Genomic DNA, 23134 nt, shown 5'->3' on the forward strand with positions numbered 1-23134 from the left:
ACAACAATGTATGATGAACCAGATGCTGAGGCTGAGTATAGTTGGATAGAAAGCTACACTAGCACATGTACACTGAGAGTATATTATTACTGAAGACTGATTGCTTTGAGGCATTATATTTATAAGAATTATAACTAATAGACTTTATTCCCCTGAAGGTTGCCACATTGGATTTACATCACACTTACTATGAGAAGCTGTACACATGATATAGGCTTATAAACCAGATGTTAAAATTAATTTATATGCCCCTTTTAATATAATCTCAATTATCTTAAGTATACAGCTCAAAACTAAAGGCTAAAATGCACATTTAAATTATACAGTGGATTATAAAAAGGAGGTGTATGGAAACACCATTAAAGACTTAAGATTGACCAAACTGTTGTAAAATTATTGCTATAAGTGTTTTAAAATTGTAGCCATGTTAGCCACTGGCTAACAAAGTATGATTCCAGTTATAGTGGACCAAATAGCATATTACACTAAAAGTGTTAAGACTATGATATCTAAATTCACTTGTTTGATAAATGTTGGTATACATAGCAGTACACACTGGTCCCTTCTTAAGTGTGAGGTATATTCAAAATGGTGAATAGGAAAGTACATCTATTATGATAGATATTTATTAAAATGGAAATTGTTTACATTTTAGGCCTATCCTTAGTCCCCCTAACCCTTAGGTAACTGGGGGTTCATCTTCTCTGACTGTGCACTTTGTGAGTGGTGAAGTGGTGCTTGTGGGTTACAGTGAATCATTCAAACTATTTTTATAGAAGAAAATACAGTAGTCATTTAATATAGCATTGTCGGTTTGAGTTGGCCATAGCTGATTTAAAATGTTGTCACTGTCTGATCAGAGTACATTTTTCTGTACTGCATATTTAACCTGTTAAATGGGTCCTTAATGCACTTATCTCTTAGCGGTCGTCAGTTTTAACACATGCTTGATGCTCATTGCGTATGTACACTTGAAGTTTAAGTTTTGTCAGACTGTTTATTGCCATGAAGAGGATTGGAAAAATATGTCCTACCTCTATTTGTGGCACTGAAAAGTTGTAAATGTTTGATTCTGCATGCCATTGTCATGTAACAGATAGGTATTATATGTATTACTAATTACAATAGGGACATTATGGTTGGATACTGTTTTGATACCAGCTCTGGTAACAAGTTCACCACCAGCTATAAAACTGACATTTTGTTATTTTTATTTTATGTATTTTAGGCGTGTCCTGTGAAAGTTTCACTATGTTATTTTTCCCGCTTCGCTAATATCAGAAGTCGGTCATTCAATATGGATGTACTTTTCATACTGTATGACTGACTTTGACATTTTCTTTTTCTTTTAAAGCAAATGGAAAATATTTCCTGTTGGGTGTGGTCTGCTGTACTTGTGACCACATCAATCTGTGATATAGTGTTGCACAGTAGTAAAATGTAAAATGCTGCATTGCACATGTTGTGGACAGAGTGTGACACAACCACTAGACAGCAATGCAAACAGGACTTTTAACCTGTATGTAGTTACTCTTTAAAGATAGAATCAAAGTTTGAAATTTTGGAGAGCTGTTCACAGTGTTTTGTAAAACCCTGTGTTTATGGACAAATAGTTCTACATTCATGTGTAGAAATTCAGACTCTTATCAGTGGTGTAGTCTTCTTAGCATACTGTCAATTTTAGCAATATAGTACTTACACATTACCAGTTGTCATCAGACATATGCTTTCATCTTTTTAGCCTGAATTTCCTGTCTCACAGGATGTTAATTGACAATGCCAGTTTCTTTTTTTAATCTTATGGTTACTTAACAGTAACAGTTACAGTAACGATGGATGGACACACCTAAATAACAATCATCACGTAAGTCATGTAGGGTCCATGTCAGGCATGTGAAATCAAAATGTAGCAGTCTGTAAACTTATCATTTTAAGATATCTTTTTTTTTTTTTTACTTTTTGCACACACAGACTTTGAGTAGTAAATTCAGTACATCACTGGAAATATACACTTATTTAATATTGTGAATATGATATGTAGCCCGAATACACAGCTTAAATGTGCACAAACAGACTACACCACTTTGTGGAGTTTAGATTTAAAGCATAGCATTTGCACACAAGTATCTCATGTGAGGTGGAGATACAACTGTCTTTATGTACATCCATCTGTTACTGAAGCAGGTGGACATGTGGTGGTGCTAAATATGGACAAGTTGCTGATGAGATTGATATATCGTAGCACTGACAAAGCACTAATTAGCTCTATTTTATTTCTTCTGTCGCATCTTTAATGAGCTGACCTCTTACTCGTGTTGAGTTCTGTAAAGTCAATATATCCTTGAATTTTTTTTTTCATTGTTTGTGTACAATCTGGTCTTTTTCTGTTGTCACTGTCAATTTTTGTAACTTACATGTTTTATCACTGTGCAAACAAAAACAAACAAGACACTGAAAACACACTTTAAAATCAGTATTGTTTTGTAGGATATTAGTTGGTGTCTTCATAAAATGTGTGACATGATGTATTTTCAGTTGAAGGTTTTTCACTTAATGGATATTATGTTTTGGCAAGAAACTTTAGGTGCTATCATTTGGTTGTCATTTGGTTTTCAGAGATTTTGTCTTATTTTGAAAAAATCATGTCAAAAAAGTTGTTCTCATAACCTGTTAATTTATGTTTTAAAGCTGGCCTAAATTATACACTTCTACAGTAGAAAGTGCAGACAGTTATCTAAAAACTAAAAGCTGTTTAGACCGGCGTGAAAAAATTGCAATTTCCTTTTCAATTTTTATTTTCAGACGTTTTGTCTTTTTATTTAGATGTACCTGTTAACTAGAACCTCCAAAGAAGGAGGATTTAAACCAGCAACATATGTGTACAATAGTTTGCTGAAATCTTGTGCTAGATACCACACATCTGTGGCATGGAAGACTGAATCAGGCCCATATACAATATGGGCACTATCATCCTTTGTTTGGTTCGAGACAAATATGCCCCATTCAGATGTCTTTAGGAAGGACTTTTCCAATGTCTTGTTAGACAAGACAATTTACTTGGGTTGATGATGACTGAGTGAGAGGCTTGATATTGTGAGATGCAGTAATGACAGAATAAGAGTTGCGTAAGTGAAAGAAGTGTAAGAGAGGATGACTTTGTTTGTAGGGTTCTCTGTTGCAATGTACTGGTGATGGTATTTAGTGGTAATAATGTTAGGATTAATTCCTTGGCAGGGAATGTCGTTTTTATACAACTCACCCTCCCTAGGAAATTATGTTCATATTTTAATGCCAATGTTCAGTAGCAATGCAGGAAGTGGTGAAGTACAGGGTTGAGGAAGCCAGTTTGGTATGGGTTTAATATGTCTGATGGATGACCTTAGAGTACAGATAATCATTATTCATGTTTGCTTGTTTCTATACCATACTTTTTTTCTCCAAACTTTAAAGAAGTAGTTTTATGTGTTTGACTATGACCTGGCCAGTTAATGCCAAGTACAGATATTGAGAGACTAATTACATAAAAACTGCTAAAAAACAAAACAAAAAAAAACTGTTGCAACACTGAATGCAACTTTAAACAATCATTTACAGCTGGTGTACAGTGAACTGGAGGTTATGTTTGGGTGCAGGAGTAGATGTAGCAAAGTGAGGGGACTGGTTATGTAGACACAGGTACAGTAGGTTAAGTGTGGTACATTGGAGGTCGACGCTGCAGGTTTAATTTCAAGGAAGGAATGGTTATGTCTATAATGGGTTTGGTGTATGTAAGGGGGAGGTTAAAAGGTTTAAGGCAGGTTAGTAAGTCATATCTGTATTCTCACAATGGTCAGTCAATGACTTGTCTTTGTCCATCAACTTTCTTCCATGCCGATAACATGGTGGGATCTACAGTAGTTGAAACATTTGTTGGAAACCACAACATTTTGGGGTTTCTGCTCAGTTTGGGGTTTGTGCTTGTTCTCCATTTCACCTGAGATAGATTAATAAACATTAATCAACATATTTTTTTAATGTTTGAAATCCAGGGACTTGATATATTTAGAAAGGTTTTTTTCCACTTTGAGCTGTGCATACAATCAAATACCTCTACTTGTCTCTGCATTGCATTCATTGGCATACCTGTTAAAATTATGTTTCTGCAACTTTTGAATTTGCCCCCCCCCACCCACCCCCATAGTGACTGTATGGATTAGCCTTTGTGCTTTAATCTAAAGCATTTAGTTCCCCTTAGATAAAAACCTGTTGCTGTGAGAAAACACTGTTACTGTAAATGTTTACTGTAATGATTATGCAAAAACATTCAGCTTTTTTGTGGTTAATCAGGCATTAAAATAGCTCTAATTTTCATTACGAGTCACATCTGAAGAAAACTGATGGTTTCAAACTTTTTTTTGTTGGTGGTGTAAAACCTGACTTAACCTACTTCAGAACATTATTGTTCATGTATGCACTTTCAGATCCCCAAATAAATTTGAAATGATGATTTAATGAGGTGTTTTGTGTGTCACTTTTATACCCTGATAATTTCAAAACTTCTCTTCAGAGGTGATGTTTTCTGTCAGCCAAATGTTACTGTGGTGTACCCCACCCTCTCCCTATGTCAGCTAGGATTGGCTAAAGTGCTGTAATCGATTGTAATCGATCAATTGATGGATGGACGGAGGGATGGATTACCAAAAGACCTCAGTTAACAAAATGTATACTGTATGTGCAAACTAAATTTTCATTATAGACAAAATCTGCAGACTTTGTTTAATGTATAAAATGTCAAAAAATTAAAAAAAAAAAAAAAAATGCTGATCATAGTATGCAGTGCTGATTTAAGCAAAACTTATTTTACAACAAGTGTGTTTGTTCACTCACTGTAACAACTGGAGACCCCCTGTACTACTGAAACACACATTGCAGCTTTATACAGTAGTACAAGTTTCAAACAGATTTTTATTCACTTATTCATTAAAATTCACCGCACATAGCAAACTCCATTTCCACTGTACGCACACAGACAGATCTCTAATTATAACTACTCCATAAATGCAAAATGACTACAGAGAAAACAGTCATGTCAGGTCATCAACCTTTAATCATCAGCTGCAGCCTACAGTACCACTACTGTGCCTTGAACTAGGCCTACTTCTGCTCCAATCAAAGCATTGTGAACCAATCTACTATCAAATCACACTGATCACCAGAATACAGAGATAAAGAGATACAGTATGGTACAAATATTGCAATAGACCTATGAAAAGATTATCATACAGGTGTAGCACACCTGTATGACACCGCAACATTCAGAGTTGCTGAATTCACAGAGCAAAGGGATTATCTTATCTTATCTTATCTAAGTCACACAGAAAGCAATTTAATATTTGTCCCACTTTTCATAAATGTATGAAAAACCAGTAAGGTATTTAGTATCCTAGAATTAATTGAGAACTACTTGACTTTTAATTCACATCATATTTCAGTCATTGTTCCCCAGATGTAATACAACCATGAATTGGTATTTTAATATCAATGGGCATTTGAATTAACCCCATAAAAGTCAACTTTTTATTCAAGGGCCAGGTCAGGAATCTGAAATCTCTGAATGCTTTTTTTTTTTTAACTTCACCATATACAAATATAAAGTCATCAAACACAACACTGAGTTAAAAGACATGATCTTACCTTTGGGAGAGCTCATTTGAGGGCGTTGAATGCAGCCTGCAGATACTTCAGTGCCTGCACCCCCACCAGGTTTGTGAACGGCTCATTCAGGGAGATGATGTTTTGTATAATTTCCATAAGGTAGAATTAAAAGCAGCATCCCGGCTTCCATTCAATTACCCATCTGCTGGCTTTGGCTCCCATTCCTGTCCGAGTGTTTTAACAGAAAAATAAAATAACATAACGTAGGCCTACTGTCTGAGGTTTTCATTTGCAAACATCGTGGTATGTTGGGTAACTGGACGGCTTGTAAATTAACTTCCTTATAAATAATTACAGTAGGACGACTTCACCTTGAATTCAAGCGTTTATAAAAAATAAAAACACCAGGTCCTAAACTACAGGTGAAGGCCATATTAAACCTACCTGAAGAACCCGAACTCCAAGATGGCGCTGTCAGCTTTTTCTTGTTTTTTTTCTCCTCTTCTTCAGTTTTCTCATCTCTTTTGTAAAGAGCTAAACTAAATTGACCAGGGAGCTGACACTTCCCTGTGGTTTTATGTAGGCGAGAGTACGGTAGGCTAATTTTCGTATTAGCATTCACCAACAACTACAATTCCCATTTGTCTTTGCTTCTCAGCGCAACTTTATTTTCCGTTCTCTGCCGACAACTCATTTTCATTATCAATTATATTTTTGTATGTAACCACACATAGGCTATTTGATCATTATTTTCCATCACTCATTAATCCCAAATAACTTTTTTCCCCCCCTTTTATATTTTTAATCGTCCTAATTACTAAATCCGAAGCAGGAGCCTCTGTCCGAGGATCCCTGAAGGCAGCAGCTGTCAATCACACCTGACGTTAATCAGCAGCTGATGGGGCTGATTAGGAGACTCCAGGGAGGAGCAGCAGCTGCAGTCTTGTCTGTCATCCCTCCTCAGTGTAGCGTGGATTTGTCTCCTTGATGTCGGACATGAAGCTGTCAGGACTGCTGGCTGTGTTTTTATTCCTCTGTACTTCCAGGGGAGGTTTGGGGTCTCATCCCAAACCATCCTGCCGTTACCCCCCATCTCAGTGGTGTCGGTCACTGGAGATAGCGATAGAGTGTAAGGTGAGTAGGACAAACACCGTGAAGTCTATTTGACAGACTACTAATTGGTTTTCATGCTGTTGATTCTGCTGGACTCCTCCATCCGACCAACAGTGAGTTTTTAAAATGCCTAGCCCACATGTTCACATTTCTAACATCAATACCGACACTATAGCCTATTGTTGTAAGATAGATCTAGTGATGTGGATTGCACAAGAAACCAAAGGGTTGTTAACCTTTACAACATTGCTGGTGATGGAACAAATGTATAATCTGAAAACAATAGGCTACTGTTATAAAACATAAAGTAAGGAAATGTGTTTTCTATTCTCTATGGCCTGCTTTATTCTTACGTAGCCTACATACATTAATTGTTGTGATTGTTGTGGGGAAAAAAAGAGAATAGGCCTATTTATGCATGTAAATGTCTTCTGGTAGGCTATGTAAAAATGGGAAAATCTTCAACTTGTAGGCCTATCTGTTCTGGGAAGATGGAAAAGGTCTACTAGGAAACACAATATTAATTATATTAAAAACATGGACAGTTGAGTTATGAGGAGTTCAAAGTTTCCCTGTTTTGCTTCTTAATGAAAGTCATGCTTCAGAAATTGAAGGCCAGACGGTCTTCATGTGACCGGCAAAGCAGCTCTGAGTCACATAACACAAACAGTTAATCAGGTTAAAGATGAGCAAGGCCGAGAAAAAGGCAAAAACAAGGGTGTACAGTTTGTCAGACTTTGAAAACTGTGAACTACAAGTTTAGAAATGCTTGTTGAACAAGTATTTTGAATCCTCAAGTCATTGTATTTGCAATGAATCAGAAAAGCATAAAAGTCTTCTTAAATTTGAAATTTCTTAAAGTTTCAAAACAAAATTGTTGACATTATTTGGGGATTTGATCTACTTTTGGGTTTTTTTGTTTTCTTATCCATTATGAGATTTAAAAAGATGTCCTTATGTCAAACTTGGAAAAACGCTCACAGATGCACACATTGTTGGTGTGGTGACAAAAATATAGCTGTCATACTTACATAGCCTACTAGTGAACATACCACATGTTGTCATCTTGTTTTTCTTTTCTTTTTCCTTGCATAGGTTCAGAAGCAGTGTATGGAGTTGAATGCTACCAGACCAAAGCAGGGAGTTCCCCCGGTGTCTGTCACTCTGTACTATGAGAGCTTGTGTCCAGCCTGCAGAGTCTTCATCTCCCAGCAGCTGTTCCCCACCTGGACGATGTTGCAGGACATCATGACTGTCACTCTGGTGCCCTACGGCAATGCCAAGGTGATGATCCACCGATCCTCATCTTCTATTAACACACACAGCAGAATATCTAGGTCAAGAAGTCATACTTAAGTAAACCTTCACTGCTGCAAAGTACTAACATGGTCTAGAAGTACAGTAAAGACTTTTGTCTTGTAGGAGCTCCAATCAGCAAGTTCTCCCATCACCTGTCAACATGGAGAGCCTGAATGCAAAGGAAACATGATTGAGGTTTGCATGTTTCACCACTTTTACCTTTTTGTCATGTTTTATCCATATGAAAGCAAGATGACTTTAAATAAACTCCTGTGCTCCTCAGGCCTGTATCATCCACTTCACCGGACACTCAGCACTTCACATCATCTACTGCATGGAGTCGGCTGCAGATGTCCTGAGCGCTGCAAAGCCTGTGAGTGTCAACAGACGCAACTGTAGTGTCTTTTGTTTTTCTTTTGTAACAAAGTAGGTCCTTTCCTGTCAAAAGATCAGAAAATGTACAAAATCTAAACCAAATATTGATTTCATTACTTTGATTTCATTAGTAATGAACTAACAACTAACACTGATGATGAAAATTTAGTTTTTTTTTTAACAATCATACTGGAAAAAATGGCAAACATTAAAAATGAATAAGTCGTAACTTTCTGATTTGAGTCAGAACAGCTGCATTTTCATTTTGTCTTTTAATTGTTAATTGTCAGTTGGTAATTGTAAAAACAAACTATTTACAACACACCTTTGAGGGGTCACAGTGTCGGTGGTACATGTCTGTCTATGTCCTCCACAGCAATAAGGGAAAATGTCAGAGCCCACAGTGTTTACATATTTTTGCATTAATTTTAAAACTGAAAAAGTCCATTCGCCGGATGTGTATAGCTGGTAATACTTGCTGTGTCCTCTCGTCTCAGTGCCTCCAGCTCTACGCTCCCTCCGTCTCGTGGTCGAGCGTTGACTCCTGCGTGAAAGGAGGCCTGGGATACCGGCTGATGCACGCCAACGCTGTCATGACCAGAGCTCTGAACCCCGCTCACACACACGTCCCCTGGGTCACCTTCAACGGGGTAAAACACTGTGGCTGTTGTCTACAAAGACTTACAAAGACCTATTGTACTGTTGTTCTGAGACAAATATGGTTTGAAAATACACCTGAAATCTGAAGTGTGAATTGCTGAAGATGTGAATCGTCTGACACCAAAATCTGATCATGAAACATAGATTGTCTTGCACAATTGCAAAAGCATCCGCAAGCAGAACTTGATAAAACCGTTGTATTGCAGGAATACACAGACGAAAACGAGGACAAAGCAATGTCGTCCCTTTTCCATTTGGTTTGCCAACTTTATAAGGTAAGAACCTTTTTTTCCCTTCTTGCTTTGGGTGTGAAATGTCAAGCTTTTACTATACGTTTGAAATGTTTTATTTATTCATCACTGCTGACCCTGGGAATGTATTGGATGCTTTGTTAATGTGTGGCATCTTGTCTATTGTCAATGTTATCAGTTGCATCTATACTGTATATCCTGTTATTGTTACAATACATGTAATACTGTGAAGTGATTGTAACTGTGTGTGTGCAGGGGGTGAAGCCTCCAGCCTGCACTGGAGCACACGTCAGACTGGACAGAAGCTTCTGCTGAACACAACAAATTAATCAACTATAACATTATCACATTACTTACATAAACATACATATCGTACCAAGTAAAATCATCATATTCACACTGGAATGTTTAGGTTTTGTTCAATAAATGTTAACACTGTAGATATGGGCTCATGCAATGGTTTTTTCTGTCTCCAGATCTGAAAGTAAAATAAATTTGTCTTGTCTCGCATGTAGCCGTTGAATCACATTATTTCCATTTTTAAAGATTCTGTTCCTTAGGTCGACCCTATAAAACAATAAAATAAAACCATCAGTCTGATGTAAATTTTCATATAATTTATTGGCATTTTCCACTTAAAACACCCTGAACTCCCGACTCTTTTGGCTTAAAATGAGAAACAAAAATATATTTTTCTTTGACAAAAACATTGGAGTGGCAGATGTATACATACTTGTAAAGTATACTTGATTTTTAGGCTCCAGAACATAAAATTAAATGTCCTATGTTACAGTACTTTGTCTTGACAGAAACATTTTGAATAAATATCTGTATAGAAGTTTGCACGACATAGAGGCTGAGGAAACGAGACGGCGTGAACATTAATGGTGGCAGTATCAGCCCAACACAATAACAGAACGAGAGCAGAGACTCTAGTGCTCGTCAACACATTTAACACTGTCTGGCACTGATGTCTTCCTGTAAAGAGCCACCGTGCTGAATTTAACATGCTGATGTAAGGCCTCAGATCACTAAGCTACACACTCAACATTCATTTGACCGGAGACTGTCGGTATCTGGGGAAAAATGGTTTAAACATCCCACATGATAGAAATGCCATGTTTGGCTTGGAAGTGTGTTTTGTCCTAAAAAAAACAACTTTTTTTTCATATTAAACAGAAGTCCTTCAAAACTGAATTATCTGATTATCTTTTTAAAATAATGTATCAAATTTGGTGAATAAATTAAGGCAAAATGTTTTCTTCTTCCACTGCACTGTAGAAAATCCCTCTTTGAGGAAAGGTGATGCATTTTTACATTCGTGATTACATCCTGAACAGAGAGGCTGGGTGGTCCTGGTCCTCTCTCTTGGATGATGCAATTGTTTAGGTGCAAGGCATTTACTGGAAAGCTGTCTTCATACATTACTTCCATGCTAGTGTGGAAGACATTAAATCATTATACTAACGACAGGCTAGAGCTGTGTTCCTCGAGTTCACACAGAGTTTGGAAGAACTGCTTTGGCAATTGTCAACCATCCACCTGCAAGTTATTACAAAGCATTTTAAAATTGATCATTTTAAATCCTTCCTCCCTAACCGTTTAACTTCTGTTTGTACCTGTACCTGTAACTGATTATTTATCAATTGTATTTGCTTTTGTTAATGAATTATATTTTCATTATTTTGTATCTACTCGACATAATTGTAAACGAGGCCTTCACCCTCAACAATTTAATTTAAATAAAGACATTTTCATTACAGGCATAAAGCGATTTACTTGTCCTTGTCTTCGTTGTACGTTGCTGTTTTGATCAGTGGTCATTGCTGCTTGTGCTTTAGTTTATTCCATATAAAAAACATCACTCCCTGTGCTCCAGTGGAGTTAACAGATGGTGTTTACAACATCTCTGATCCGTCACATAGTGAGAAGCTCTGAATTCTGTACAATAAGTTAAAAAATAAAAAATAAATCATAGGAATGACTTCATAAAAAATTTGAGCAGATGGTACAAATACTAAGGAACCAAATTGAAAGTCACTGAAAATTTCCTTTGTTTACATTGTGGGATGGCTGCCATAATATCTAAGGCTGTAATGTAATGCATATCTTTTCAAGTCTTGAAAAGTTTTATATTTGACATATAGTATATGGTGTTTTGAGTTTTTACGCTTATGCTTTTTCTCTGTAAAGAAAGAAAAGCTATTTAACCAGTGACTCAATCTTAATTACTGGGCATACAGTTAAATGTTTAGAGACATTTGGTGTCTGGTTTGGTGGATTAAAACAGGAAGAGGAAGCTTTATGGTAAAGTTCTGGTTACAGCAGCACAGCTTAATTGTGCTGTGACCTGGTCAGGGTTTAATTGTCTGGGAGATACTAAAGAGAAGCCCACAAAGCTTTCATCACCTTTTATGTCAATCTGACCACTAGATTATGACATTTTTTGTGTGCAGGTAAAACTCAAGAGAGGACTGTGTTGATGGCGCTAGATGTCATATCGGTAAACAACTAAAACCACCAAATGCTCTGCAGCTGCTGAGGCTAACATGACATTTTCATCAAATGAAGGCATCTACGGTTAATTGCTAATAAATAAAGTAACTGGTTGGTTAAAAACATGAAAAAATTAAATTGAACAGAATTTCTCCCATTATCATTCGATTGCTTTTATCGTAAATAATATTTATGGAAACCCTTCTGGCTGCTTTATGGACTGACGACATTTTTTTCTAAACTCATACTCTAAATGATTGTTGTCAAGCTACAGTAAAACCAACATTCAGCTCCATTTAATTTACAGTAGGAATGCAAAGTTTTGTGAACGTATTCTGATTCTTCAGGGCCAAATTCATACTTATTTCTACAGTTTTTTTCAGAACTGTGAAGAAACATCTGAATAAATTACAGTGAGTCAAACCAAGTTCTGTGGCTCGGCATGTTAAAAACAGCAAAATGGTCTTTTAACACCAGCTTCCATCCTCTCCTGTCACATGTAAGGCTGATCAATAAAGCTTACTAGCTGACTTAATGAAATACTGTTAGACTAGTGTTTTCTATTATACTGTCTGACCAGGAAGCGCATCATATCCCGTGTAGTGCTTGTTTACCTCCTGGTCTTTCTACCTTAATGACATCGACAAATGCTGCTCTAAACTGAACGTGTACTTGGTACAGAAAGAGTCATGAAGCTCCTGAAACTACACACATTCTCAAGTGTCAGCTATCTGGTTAGGAAAGGGCTGAACAGACTGATCCTAAGTTGCACAAAATCTATTAAATTGTCTGCATTAAATACTGTTGACATCTATCATTCGTAAAAACTAACACTATAAAGTCAATGACTTTGATACAATCATCAGGTTAAAATCTCTAGTGTAAAAATGTACAGCATCGTAGGCTGGCAGGTGTTTGTGTGTTTTCAACACTTATGGCACACAGTTATCCCAGTCGAGCACTGAGGACCAAGACTGAGAACCTGGTGAAACACATTCGTTAAGCTTGAACTACAGGCCATTCGTTCCTCTCAGAAACTGATCTCTACAGCAGTCCCCGTCGGCAGGGAGGGAAAGTAACACCACTTCGATTTTGGAATTATAAGACCCATAATCGATTCAGGAAAAAAGGGGAAAGTAGTTATTTAAGGGGGCACTTCACTTATTCTAGACACGGAGGTCAGTTTATTTCAGTACAACCTGTGAAAACTGCTGTTCAATCTTTAATGTGGCTCTGAAGGGAGTTTTTTTTCATGTCTTGAAAAAGTAACCCTGGTGATGTCAAAGTGATGTCATCAAAGTTATTTTCAGACTGATTAATTCTCAGATGAATAATAGAAAACCTCAGAGACAGCGTAAAAAAAAAAGAAAAAAGAAAATCTGGCAATTAATCAGACAGGGGTGGTCTAATCAAAGAAACTACTGAGTTGCATTATGGTAAATGTAGGATCCAGTGTTAGTATGATCAAAGTGCAATGCTAAATTTCAGATGAGCTTTTAAAAATTCAGACTCTGACCGACTCTGAATATCTATAGCAGAAGCTCCTCGAACCACAGATGGGGTCTTATAATTCCAGTATCTCCTGACCACCGGAGGGGGTGTTGATTTTTTTGTGTCGTTTAAATCCACTAATCGTCAAGACAATTGTCCAGTTCCTTTCCTGCCCTGCTTTTTGGTAGCTGGCATCAGACGTCCTGTGCTGTGTTTGTGTGATCGGTAGGCCTACAGTGGGTGAAGCCCTTTGTGCGACTGAATAGAAGAGCTGAACAGCAGAGGCGGTAAAGTGCTACTGCGGACCAGAGGCACCCTGATAAAAAATAAAATAAAATAATGCTTTTCAAGCACATAAACACAGACAAGACCAGCAAATGTACAACAAAGAGCTGTCTGAAAATCAAAACCTAAAACAATGACACCATTTAAAATCATCTCAGGTATAAAAATAAAGCTTAAACAAATCATACAGATGGTGTCTTTTGTATTTCCAACAGGTGAGACTGGGCCACAGTCAGTTTTTCAGTGTTCAATCTCTGTGGTGCTACAAGCTGGTTTAATTATTCATTTCTTTGATTGCTTCAGGTGCCGAATTTTCTTTTAAAGGGTTTGAATTAAATGTAGAGACACACAGGTTAAACAAAGTCTCTAGTTTGGAGGTAAATCAAACAGAAAAGACGGTTTAGGGTCAGCGGTCAGATCAGGGGTACCCACTACATCTGTGCTACATTAGGTTTTTAGTTTCTCTTCATACCCTGAGGTTTAGGTCCATCCGTTTTCTCACTGCTCACCTGTATTTGGTAAAATGATTCATTGTCCATGTCATTCTCAATCAAAGAGATCATACGCACTTATTCCAAACTGACTCAATAATTTCATACCTTAAACTAAAACTATGGTGCAAAATCATTTCGGAGACCCTGTCGAACCACTGCGATCCTCATTCGCTGCTCTTGTCCGAATGTCACAAACAGTTATTTTTGGAGGAAGACATTTCCTTTACCTTATGTACGTATGTACTTGTTAAGTGTATCACACCTCGAAACTCCACTCTTCTTCCCAGTTAAATTGCAGCAGTCTTTGTCTGGGACACTCTGAACTGAAACTACAACAAAGCAGGATGCAGGGACACAAAGGCCAACCAGGAACCCAAAGAAGAGGCTAAAACGATTCTCTGCTTGAAAAAATAAGATCAAACAGAGGGAAGAGGGATGGGGGGGGCGTCCCTCTGTTCTCCAGAGAAGGGTGTCTCCAGTGTAAAGGGACTGTGGTGATTTTACAGACTTTATTGGTCGAGGCCTGCCCTGCCTCCCTCTCCTTACACCCGCACTGCAAAAACTCAAAATCTTACCAAGAATATTTGTCTTATTTCTAGTCAAAACAAATCAAATTATACTCAAAATAAGACTTGTCACGTTAAAAAGTAGCTTGTTTTTAGACACTTTTTACTTCTTTCAAGCATATTTTCACTTGAAATAAGTAGAACAATCTGATAGTGGAGCAAGTTTTTCTTTCTTATTACAAGCACAAAAACCTGCTTTCACTGGCAGATTTTTCTACTTATTTCAAGTGAAAATGTGTTTGAAATAAGTGAAAATGATCTAAAAACAAGTTATTTTAAGTGGAAAGAGATTAGTTTTGACTAGAAATTAAGACATTTTGACAAGAAATAAGACAAAATAATATTCTTGGAAAGATTTTGAAATTTTGCAGTGCGGTGCTCGTGTCTCTCGGGCGGGGCAGGTTGTGCTGGTTGTTACGTGCCCAAACGCAGGCAGGCGTCGCCCTCCTGGCTCAACTCCCTGTCCATATCTGTCCCCTCGCGTCCCGGGGAGGCCAGCGTCCTGTGGGGAAGCGGGCTCCGCACCGACATGGCCGCCCGACTCAGGGTCCGAGACGGGTGAGGCGAGGGGGGCCGGTACCTGCTGCTGCTGCGGGGGTCGGGGGACAGAGAGGGGGAGGAGGAGTCCCGGTGCCGATCCCCGCCCGACTGCGATTCCTCCTCTAAAGGGCTCTCCAGGTCGGACTCCAGCTCCTCCTCGTCCTCCTCCTCTTCCTCCAGTGTGAGTTCAAACTGGAACTTGTCTCCTCCACCTCCTCCTCCTCCTCCTCCTCCTCCTGAAGGGACAGATCCTCCTGCTCCCACAGCTCCTCCTCCTCCTCCTCCTCCTCCTCCTGGCCCCACCTCGGCGTGGTGCTCCTCGGGGCTGGAGGGCGACGGGCTGCGTGGGATCATGCTCTGGTACCACTCCCTGTTGTCCTCCAGCGTGTCCAGGATGTCCTGAGCGTCAGGATGCACCAAGTCCGCCCAGGTCTCCCACAGAGGGTGGACGATGTAGTCGATGAACCCCACCTGCTCAGAAAAGGTGGGAGAGGGGATGGGGAAAATTTAGATTAGGATTGATGTATTTATATGTATTTATTACTGTTGTTCTAGCCCTGACTGCACTTTATATTTTATATTTTTATATTCTATATCTATCTGTGCCTTTTTAATGTATGATCGGTGCTGTGCTGCTTGCTGGAACTTCAATTTCCCTGAGGGGAGCCTCTCAAGGGATTAATAAAGTACTATCTATCTATCTATCTATCTATCTATCTATCTATCTATCTATCTATCTATCTATCTATCTATCTATCTATCTATCTATCTATCTATCTATCTATCTATCTATCTATCTATCTATCTATCTATCTATCTATCTAAAAAATAATGATGACGGTAATGAACAGGCAAATCTGACAAGAGAAGAGAAAATAAAGGCAGTTGCACGTCCCTTTCCTCCACGCCTTTGTGTGTGTGTGTGTGTGTGTCTGTGGCTGTTTACCTGACTCTTCTCTATGGAGGCGTTGTGTTTGTCACACATGGGACTGATCTCCATGCCCTTGTCCCGCTCTCGGTCTCCCTGAGTGAAGAACTCCACCATGATGCGGTCCGTCCACTGCCGGTACAGCTCCAGCGGTTTGGTCGGGTTGCTCAGGTCAGCGCAGTGGACCATGTTCTGCAGAACCTGGAGCAGACACAGACTCAGTAAGACTCAATAAGACTCAGCAAGACTCAGTAAGACCCTACTGGTGATTCTTTTAGTGACGTGCTTTGTTCAGGGGTTTCACATTGTTATAATGGTGGGGGTGAGACTGTGCGGACTTACTGTGTAAAGCTCAGCTGTTTTCATTTCAGACTAACTGGAAAAACTGCAGCAATTGCAGCAATATTTAACAGAGGTGGGAGAAAGTCCCTATGTTGCAAGTGATTTTTTTTCAAGTCCCAATCAAGTCCTAAGATTTTTTTTCAAGTCCCAACCAAGTCCTAAGATTTTTTTTCAAGTCCCAAACAAATCGATTATAATTAATGATACGTAAAGATCATGTCCACGCCTCCTGTCACTTATTCATCTATTTATTTTTATTAATATTCTATTGTGATATGCTTTGTCAATATGCACTGCCTTCTCATGCCAATAAAGCTATTTAAAATTGACGTACAGTAACACGCCAGAAATCCTGTGTGATCATATTTAACCTTGTTTATGCTTAAATTTTAAAGAAATTTTAAAGAAGAAGCAATTCCTCAATGCAAAATTGTAACTCACTGATCTCTTATCAGAAACTTTAGTCCTTATTTATTCTGACTAGTTTCATGATTTTTTGTTTGTTTGCAGACACATTTCAAATTTTGCACATGTACTGTAAGATTGTGCAACCTCCGAATTTAGATAATCTGTTTGTCTCTGTTTGTTTTATCTGTAATTAGACCTACATGTTATGTTTCTTTCCAAGAAACCTCTCAGAAGATCATTTAGAATTAAACTTGTAATTGACTGACATGTCAAATAAAATGCTACCAAGCACATGAATAATGGATCCATGGAAATGAACTATTTTTGCATAAATTGATGCTCTAAGCTGAGAGGGTAAATAAGACTCTGGTCAATTAATGATAATAAATATCCCCTCTGGACCGACATCTCTCTGCTACTTCCAGAACAATAACAAACTGTCCTACAGATGCAGTGACCACTGTGTGTCCAGCAGGCAGCAGCACTGTCACACTAACAGCTGTTCAGGTTGTTGCGTATGAAGGAAACATGGAGGTTAGTGTGGAAACGTCATTGCTGACTGTTTTCGTTACAGATGAGTGTAGGAATGATAAAGACACAGTGTCTGTGTATTATAGTGCAAACACTGCACTATCCACATATAAGGAGCCACGATGTACAGTATTAACGACTAATTGACTGCATCGATTTCTGTGTGTGCTCCTGTGTTCATCGTCAGCAGAGGGCGCTCTCACCTGAATACGGTCGGAGTAGTTGTCAAGCAGCAGGACTCCCAGACTCGTCACCTTCTTAGTTTCCACCATTGTCTTCATGTCCGCCAAGAAGTTCATGTGTTTGGACATGTCTGTGGCCAGCACCTGGACGACAGGACGGCAACCACACAGGCAGAGTCACAACACAACTCGAGATGTTTTCATGATTCTTCTTATTTCTTCAGTCTGATTAAGGCACTAATTGTTAGTAAGGCACAGGATCTCTGTCCTCAGGTTTAACACTTACACTCCTAAGGATGTTGACCTGAATTAAATTCATCCAACATCAAATTCTGCCTGTTGCTGCCAGCTCATAAAGTCCAGTATTTGCTCATATACTAATACGACATAAACAGTCGAGATGGGAAGCCATAACTGACCATCAGTTGTAACAGTCTGCAACTGCATAATGATGTTTTGCCAGCAGCCTTTTCAAAGCAGCCTGTTACCAGATACATTGAACTGTTCTGTGAGCATTTATTTTTACTGCCCACAGACTTTGCTGAACCACAAACTAAATCTAATACCATGAAAACAACAGTACTATACACTAAGCGACAGTTCAGCCACAGTTCAGCCACAGTACGAGGTGTCATGTTAAAACTGCGCCAGTCTCACCATGTCGATCACCATCTTGCGGAGGGAGTCTCTCAGCTTCTTGCTGAGGTTTTGGAAGATGTCACAGTTCTCCTCTTGGAGCAGTTTGAAGCCCACAGCCAGGTGGTGGTTCTCCAGCACCGAGGCGTCGTTATACATTAACGCCAACTCTGAACCTGCAGAGATGGAGGATGGGACGTGAAAGATGTGAAGGACACCTCAAACATAGGCTAGTTCTAGTTACTGGAGTATCTGAGTCAGTGCTTGTGGTACGTCCTGTCTAGCTCATTTGCTATATTGTGCAAAACCACAGCCCATAAATAGTACAACAGGATTACCTGCTAACACTGACTTTATTTCCTGCTGAAATAAAGAGAGAGCTACATGCATAAGTAATGATAACTGCTTATTACTAAGGAAACTGTGAGTCAAAGTGTTCTACAGTGTTTTAAAGCGTCTGAAAGTTTTACAAAAAATGTGCCACACTGTTATAGACTATGTTTCAGAGTATTAAATTACTATTTTGTGTTGGTACGGAAGTATCTCAGAATATTCTGACATAATCAAAGGCTCATTACAATTAATTTAAATTTATTTCAAAATGTCAAATTGGACAGAGAAAAATGCAGAACCTACTGGTATTTATTAGGAACTGGTTAGTGACTCCTGGGTGATCGACATCATGGATGGCACTAGCAAACAGAGCAGCCATGATCTCCAGATCTGTGAACACCGCCTGAGTTGGACAAGGGACAGACAACAATTCATTCAAAACAACGTAATGATATTATACTCTTACTTTTTACAAAAAAAAGGAGCAAAAGTCAGGGTTCAGATGTCTGGTGCAGAGCCTGACAATAAACTACATCGTAAAACCCATATAAAGGAAACTGTCTGAGCTCACCTCTAGAGCAGGCGTGGACAGGAGGACATGGGTGGACTGCACCACGTCGGCTGCATGGATGTTGTTGTGATAAGCTACATCGGCGTGGTAGTGGTCCTCCAGGGTCATCATGAAGGTGATGAAGGTGTCAGTCGGGATTTTAAAGGTTTTCAGAAGGTCTCTCTCCTGGGTAGGCGAAGAGAAACAGTGATGAAGAAGAAGAACTCATCAAACAACTATTATTTGAAATGGTTTTCCAAACTTTCTCTTATGAAAAGTTGCCTATGTTTGCCGCAAGAGTTTGTTAATTTTGTCCTTATGCTGTTTATCCTTAAAAATCTTTAAATTATCTCTTAAACCATTTGATAGGTGCATTAGTTTGGTCACAGAAAAAAAGCACAACACCCTTTACACTATTGAAGCTGTTGAGGGATCCTCCTACCTGGAAGACGGAGTACATGATCACCGTCAGAGGGCGGTTCCCGGAAAATTCTGCTATCTTGAAAATATCCAGACCCCAACGATTAATGTCTTCGATCTCCTGGAGAAGTAAAAACATGAACATCTGTGAGACATGGTGTTTTCTGTGTATTTGTATGTGTGTGTGTGTGTCTGTATGGGTGAGTGTGTATGTGTATGAACCCACCTTGGCGAGCAAACTCTCGTGTGGCGTGCTGACTCCGAAGCGGGGGATGCAGGTGGGTGCTAAGCTGGGGCTCTGTGTGACCTTCTTAACACCGCTGATCTGGGACATCGGCCTCTTCTTCTTCTCCTTCTCCTTAGGAGGTGGAGACAGGATCTCCACGTCATGCTGTTTCTCTGTGACATGATCAAACACACATCATCACACACAGTTAAAGCCAGTTCATAATATGTGGTTCAATACGTCTATAGCTGTAGATTACTCACAACAGATGATGACTGAAACGCTATGAAAATGATTCCAGTCTTCATGTGTATTTAATGGGGCAGATTTTGCTTGATTTGATGTGTTTAACCTTTGTTTTGTAACTTTTCTTTGAGACTCAGTTCCAACCTGTTGTTACTATATACAGGAGTCCTGTAGTCCACAGTTTCTGTTAAGATGCTACTGTAGTTGTAGTTGTTCTGTTCACCTTTATTAAGTCAGGGAGGGCCAATTGAGAGCAAGCTCTCTTTTCCAATGACACTCTGATTACAATATTTGAAACAAACAATTCAATCAATACATATAAACATACATGCATAGCGAAAACATAAAGCATAAAACCTCCTCAATCAACCAAAGTTTTACTGTTCGGTAAACATGTCCATTTCCATGCACGCCTTTTTCCCACCAATAATTTGTCAACACTAGATTTTTCCACTAATACTACACCTGCTACTACTGATACTTCATTAATACTGTGCTGCTGATAAACTACAACTACCAGTGGTGAATGATGAAAATGTACCAAAATCTAGACAGTACAATGACTGTAATGCAACTTCACCACTAACAGTGACATGGGCAGATCCAGTGTTACTACAGTACAGTAACTGCCACCACTACATAAAACTATAAACTTGTACAAATAAAACAAATACCAACTAGTACTGACAAGACATCCAACTTGTGCCCCCATAACATGAGACCTGTCCTCTTCTAAGCACTGACAGAAGCTTTAAACACTCTCATCCCTCTCTGTCAACATCATTTGAAGCAGCACTGTTCATGTCACCTTGCTAAACAGAGATGGTCTCACATACAGATTTTGAAATATTACAAAGAAACCTGAAATTGGTCAGACGTCTAGTTTTCAGTGTTTTGACACATTGCTGTGTCTAATGTGGGTCAATGTAAATTTATACTTTTTGATGGTTTTATTGGGATAAAATCTAACTGCCAAATAAAACAACACAATACACCATATACTGTACTCTATTGGATGATCACTGACAACAGGAATGTAGCCTATATAGGTATATATTAGATATGTATGCTGTGTATAGCTGCACTCTGTGTATATGAATATAAATTAACCCCTAAAACACTGAATACCAGCACTAGAAAGTTAAGCATGATGGGTAAAACCTGTTGGTTTGGAGCTCGCTGACGAAGCACATGTCACGTTCTTCCAAATGTAGGTTTGAAAACGTTTCTAGGTTGGAGGATGTTTTTAAACCCCACAGTGATAGTGTGTAATCCATTTCCACAAACAGCACAGTGTCGATGTAATCTCCACATGATTTTGCTGACACAAAAGGTGCGTCCCAGCAGACAACAGTTGTGTTGAAAATGACTCATTCATTTTTATTTATTTTTTTTTGTGCAAACCAAGAAAACGATAATCCCATTTTAGGCATCACACACATCCTGCTTCACCCCGTGTCCACAACATCCTCCTCCTCAGTGTTTCCCATCCACATCTATTCATTAGCACAGTGAGAACAATTCCTCCAACAATATCCAACATCTGAGGCCACACACTAACACCTGCCAGCGTAAGGATGCAGAGCGACCTGAGTGGCAGCGTCACACGAGGCGCTGTCTGGCCTCTCTCACCTCTCTCACTGTGCCTCCTCTTCCTCACACCCAAAACCACGGCGTTCATTTCCCGAAAGCAGCCGGGCTCGATGCCGAGGCGCTCATATCAGAGCGGCATCTGACTGACAGCTCCATCGTCACTCGGCGGCCGGACCTCCATCCTTGCCGGCAGTGGCTGTTGAAGACTGAGCCTCCTATTGATGCAACACGCCGTCTTATAATATTGCACCCTGTTGCTACGACAACGCCACACAGTGTGTCCGGGAATGCTGTCTGTCGCCGCAGCTCCTTCTCTTTTAGGGGAAGGACAAATCCTCACCCTCTCAGTCTGCATCCATCAACACACACCTTCCTCTCTTTTAGAAATAAACACTCCTCATATTTTCTACCTTCCTTACAGACTTCCTTCCCTTATTCCTTCCCTTCAAAACAGTAAAATACATCTCCTTAGTATGTTTTTTTTAGAAATATTTCACTTCCTTTCTTTAAAAAAAACAACCTTTTTGTATTTGGTAACTTAACTCCTCCTGTTTTCAAATATCCTTTATGTCTCTTTGTTCTTTACTTCCATCTACAGTAAATCCTTTTGTCTTTCTCTCCTTCTTGGTTTACTTTTAAAACTCCTTCTTCCTTCCCTCCCCCTTTTCCTCTGCTCTGTTGTTTCCTGCCCTCTCTTAAAAAAAAAACGTTCCTTGCAGTTATACAAATAAGAAGATTTGGGCAGCACCACAGACAGACACAGAGATCACTCAGAGGTTTAGGATATACAAAATTAAAAATTACACAAGGTCATTTTTATCATATCATGTTGTCCATCCCGTCGACTAAATATTAGAAATATTTGAGTTCAGATGGAAAACAAAACTAAAAGACACAAAAATTACCATAAAGATCAATTTACACCGCGTTAAAACAAAAACAGAACATGATAACACGGGAAAGGAGGATTCACTGCAGCGCTGTTTTAGATGTTCCTGGTAAACTGGAGCGTTTGTTTCCATCAAAGCACTGGATTCATTAATGCTGAGGCTTTCAGGAAACTTTTAAACCTGCTTCTTGTTCATAGCAGGTGTTAAACACTCACCTAAGAAGGTGCTGGCAATGAACTCTGACACCTGGTTCCCTGAGCGGCTCGTCTCCGACAGCTGCGTCAGCTCACGGTTCAGCATCCTCTTAAACTGTGACGACACACAAAGACCAATGAGTTACATTACATTAACATGCCGCAGTGACAAGGTGAATTAGTGTGAGATCATGGAGGACAAACTACCATGAGACCACATCTCCCATAATAGTCGAGTGCCTCCTTCCTCTTTTCCACTGTGGAAGAGGATGAACCATTCATTCATATTTGTTCTACTATCTGCATTCACAAAGTGGACATCAGCTGCAAGCAGTCGCCTTTATGTGCATTTATCATTGACCTCCATGTTATAATTAACATAATTAATTCTGATATGTCCGATCTTGATTTGATTATGTCATTCATTTAAATTCATGTTTTATTGAAGTAT

At 39.0% G+C, this 23134-nt stretch overlaps 2 protein-coding genes across 11 annotated transcripts in view; one reads left to right on the forward strand and one right to left on the reverse strand.

Moving 5' to 3' along the window:
- The first annotated feature begins 6596 nt into the window (after window positions 1-6596).
- On the forward strand, window positions 6597-10490 carry LOC146988924 (gamma-interferon-inducible lysosomal thiol reductase-like). Its single transcript, XM_085774718.1, has 7 exons — window positions 6597-6768; window positions 7843-8031; window positions 8170-8241; window positions 8330-8419; window positions 8919-9071; window positions 9288-9356; window positions 9588-10490. Exons 1-7 carry the CDS (start codon window positions 6622-6624, stop codon window positions 9645-9647), a joined length of 780 nt encoding a protein of 259 aa, XP_085630844.1. The 5' UTR covers window positions 6597-6621; the 3' UTR covers window positions 9648-10490.
- Window positions 10491-15019: 4529 nt separating this feature from the next.
- LOC146988925 (3',5'-cyclic-AMP phosphodiesterase 4C-like) overlaps window positions 15020-23134 on the reverse strand; it is an 85000-nt gene continuing 76885 nt past the window's right edge. For all 10 annotated transcript variants that reach the window (XM_085774711.1, XM_085774709.1, XM_085774712.1 and 7 more), the window contains 9 exons: window positions 22705-22798; window positions 19761-19933; window positions 19557-19655; window positions 19136-19300; window positions 18868-18967; window positions 18253-18407; window positions 17617-17739; window positions 16151-16333; window positions 15020-15675 (listed from right to left, as the gene is read on the reverse strand). In XM_085774711.1, the coding sequence (XP_085630837.1) occupies window positions 15079-15675; window positions 16151-16333; window positions 17617-17739; window positions 18253-18407; window positions 18868-18967; window positions 19136-19300; window positions 19557-19655; window positions 19761-19933; window positions 22705-22798 (1689 nt within the window). In that variant the 3' untranslated portion in view covers window positions 15020-15078. The remainder of the gene's footprint in view (window positions 15676-16150; window positions 16334-17616; window positions 17740-18252; window positions 18408-18867; window positions 18968-19135; window positions 19301-19556; window positions 19656-19760; window positions 19934-22704; window positions 22799-23134) is intronic.

Source organism: Trachurus japonicus, chromosome 4, assembly GCF_045865225.1.
Source record: "Trachurus japonicus isolate A0001 chromosome 4, Traja_1.0".
Taxonomy (NCBI): Eukaryota; Metazoa; Chordata; class Actinopteri; order Carangiformes; family Carangidae; genus Trachurus; species Trachurus japonicus.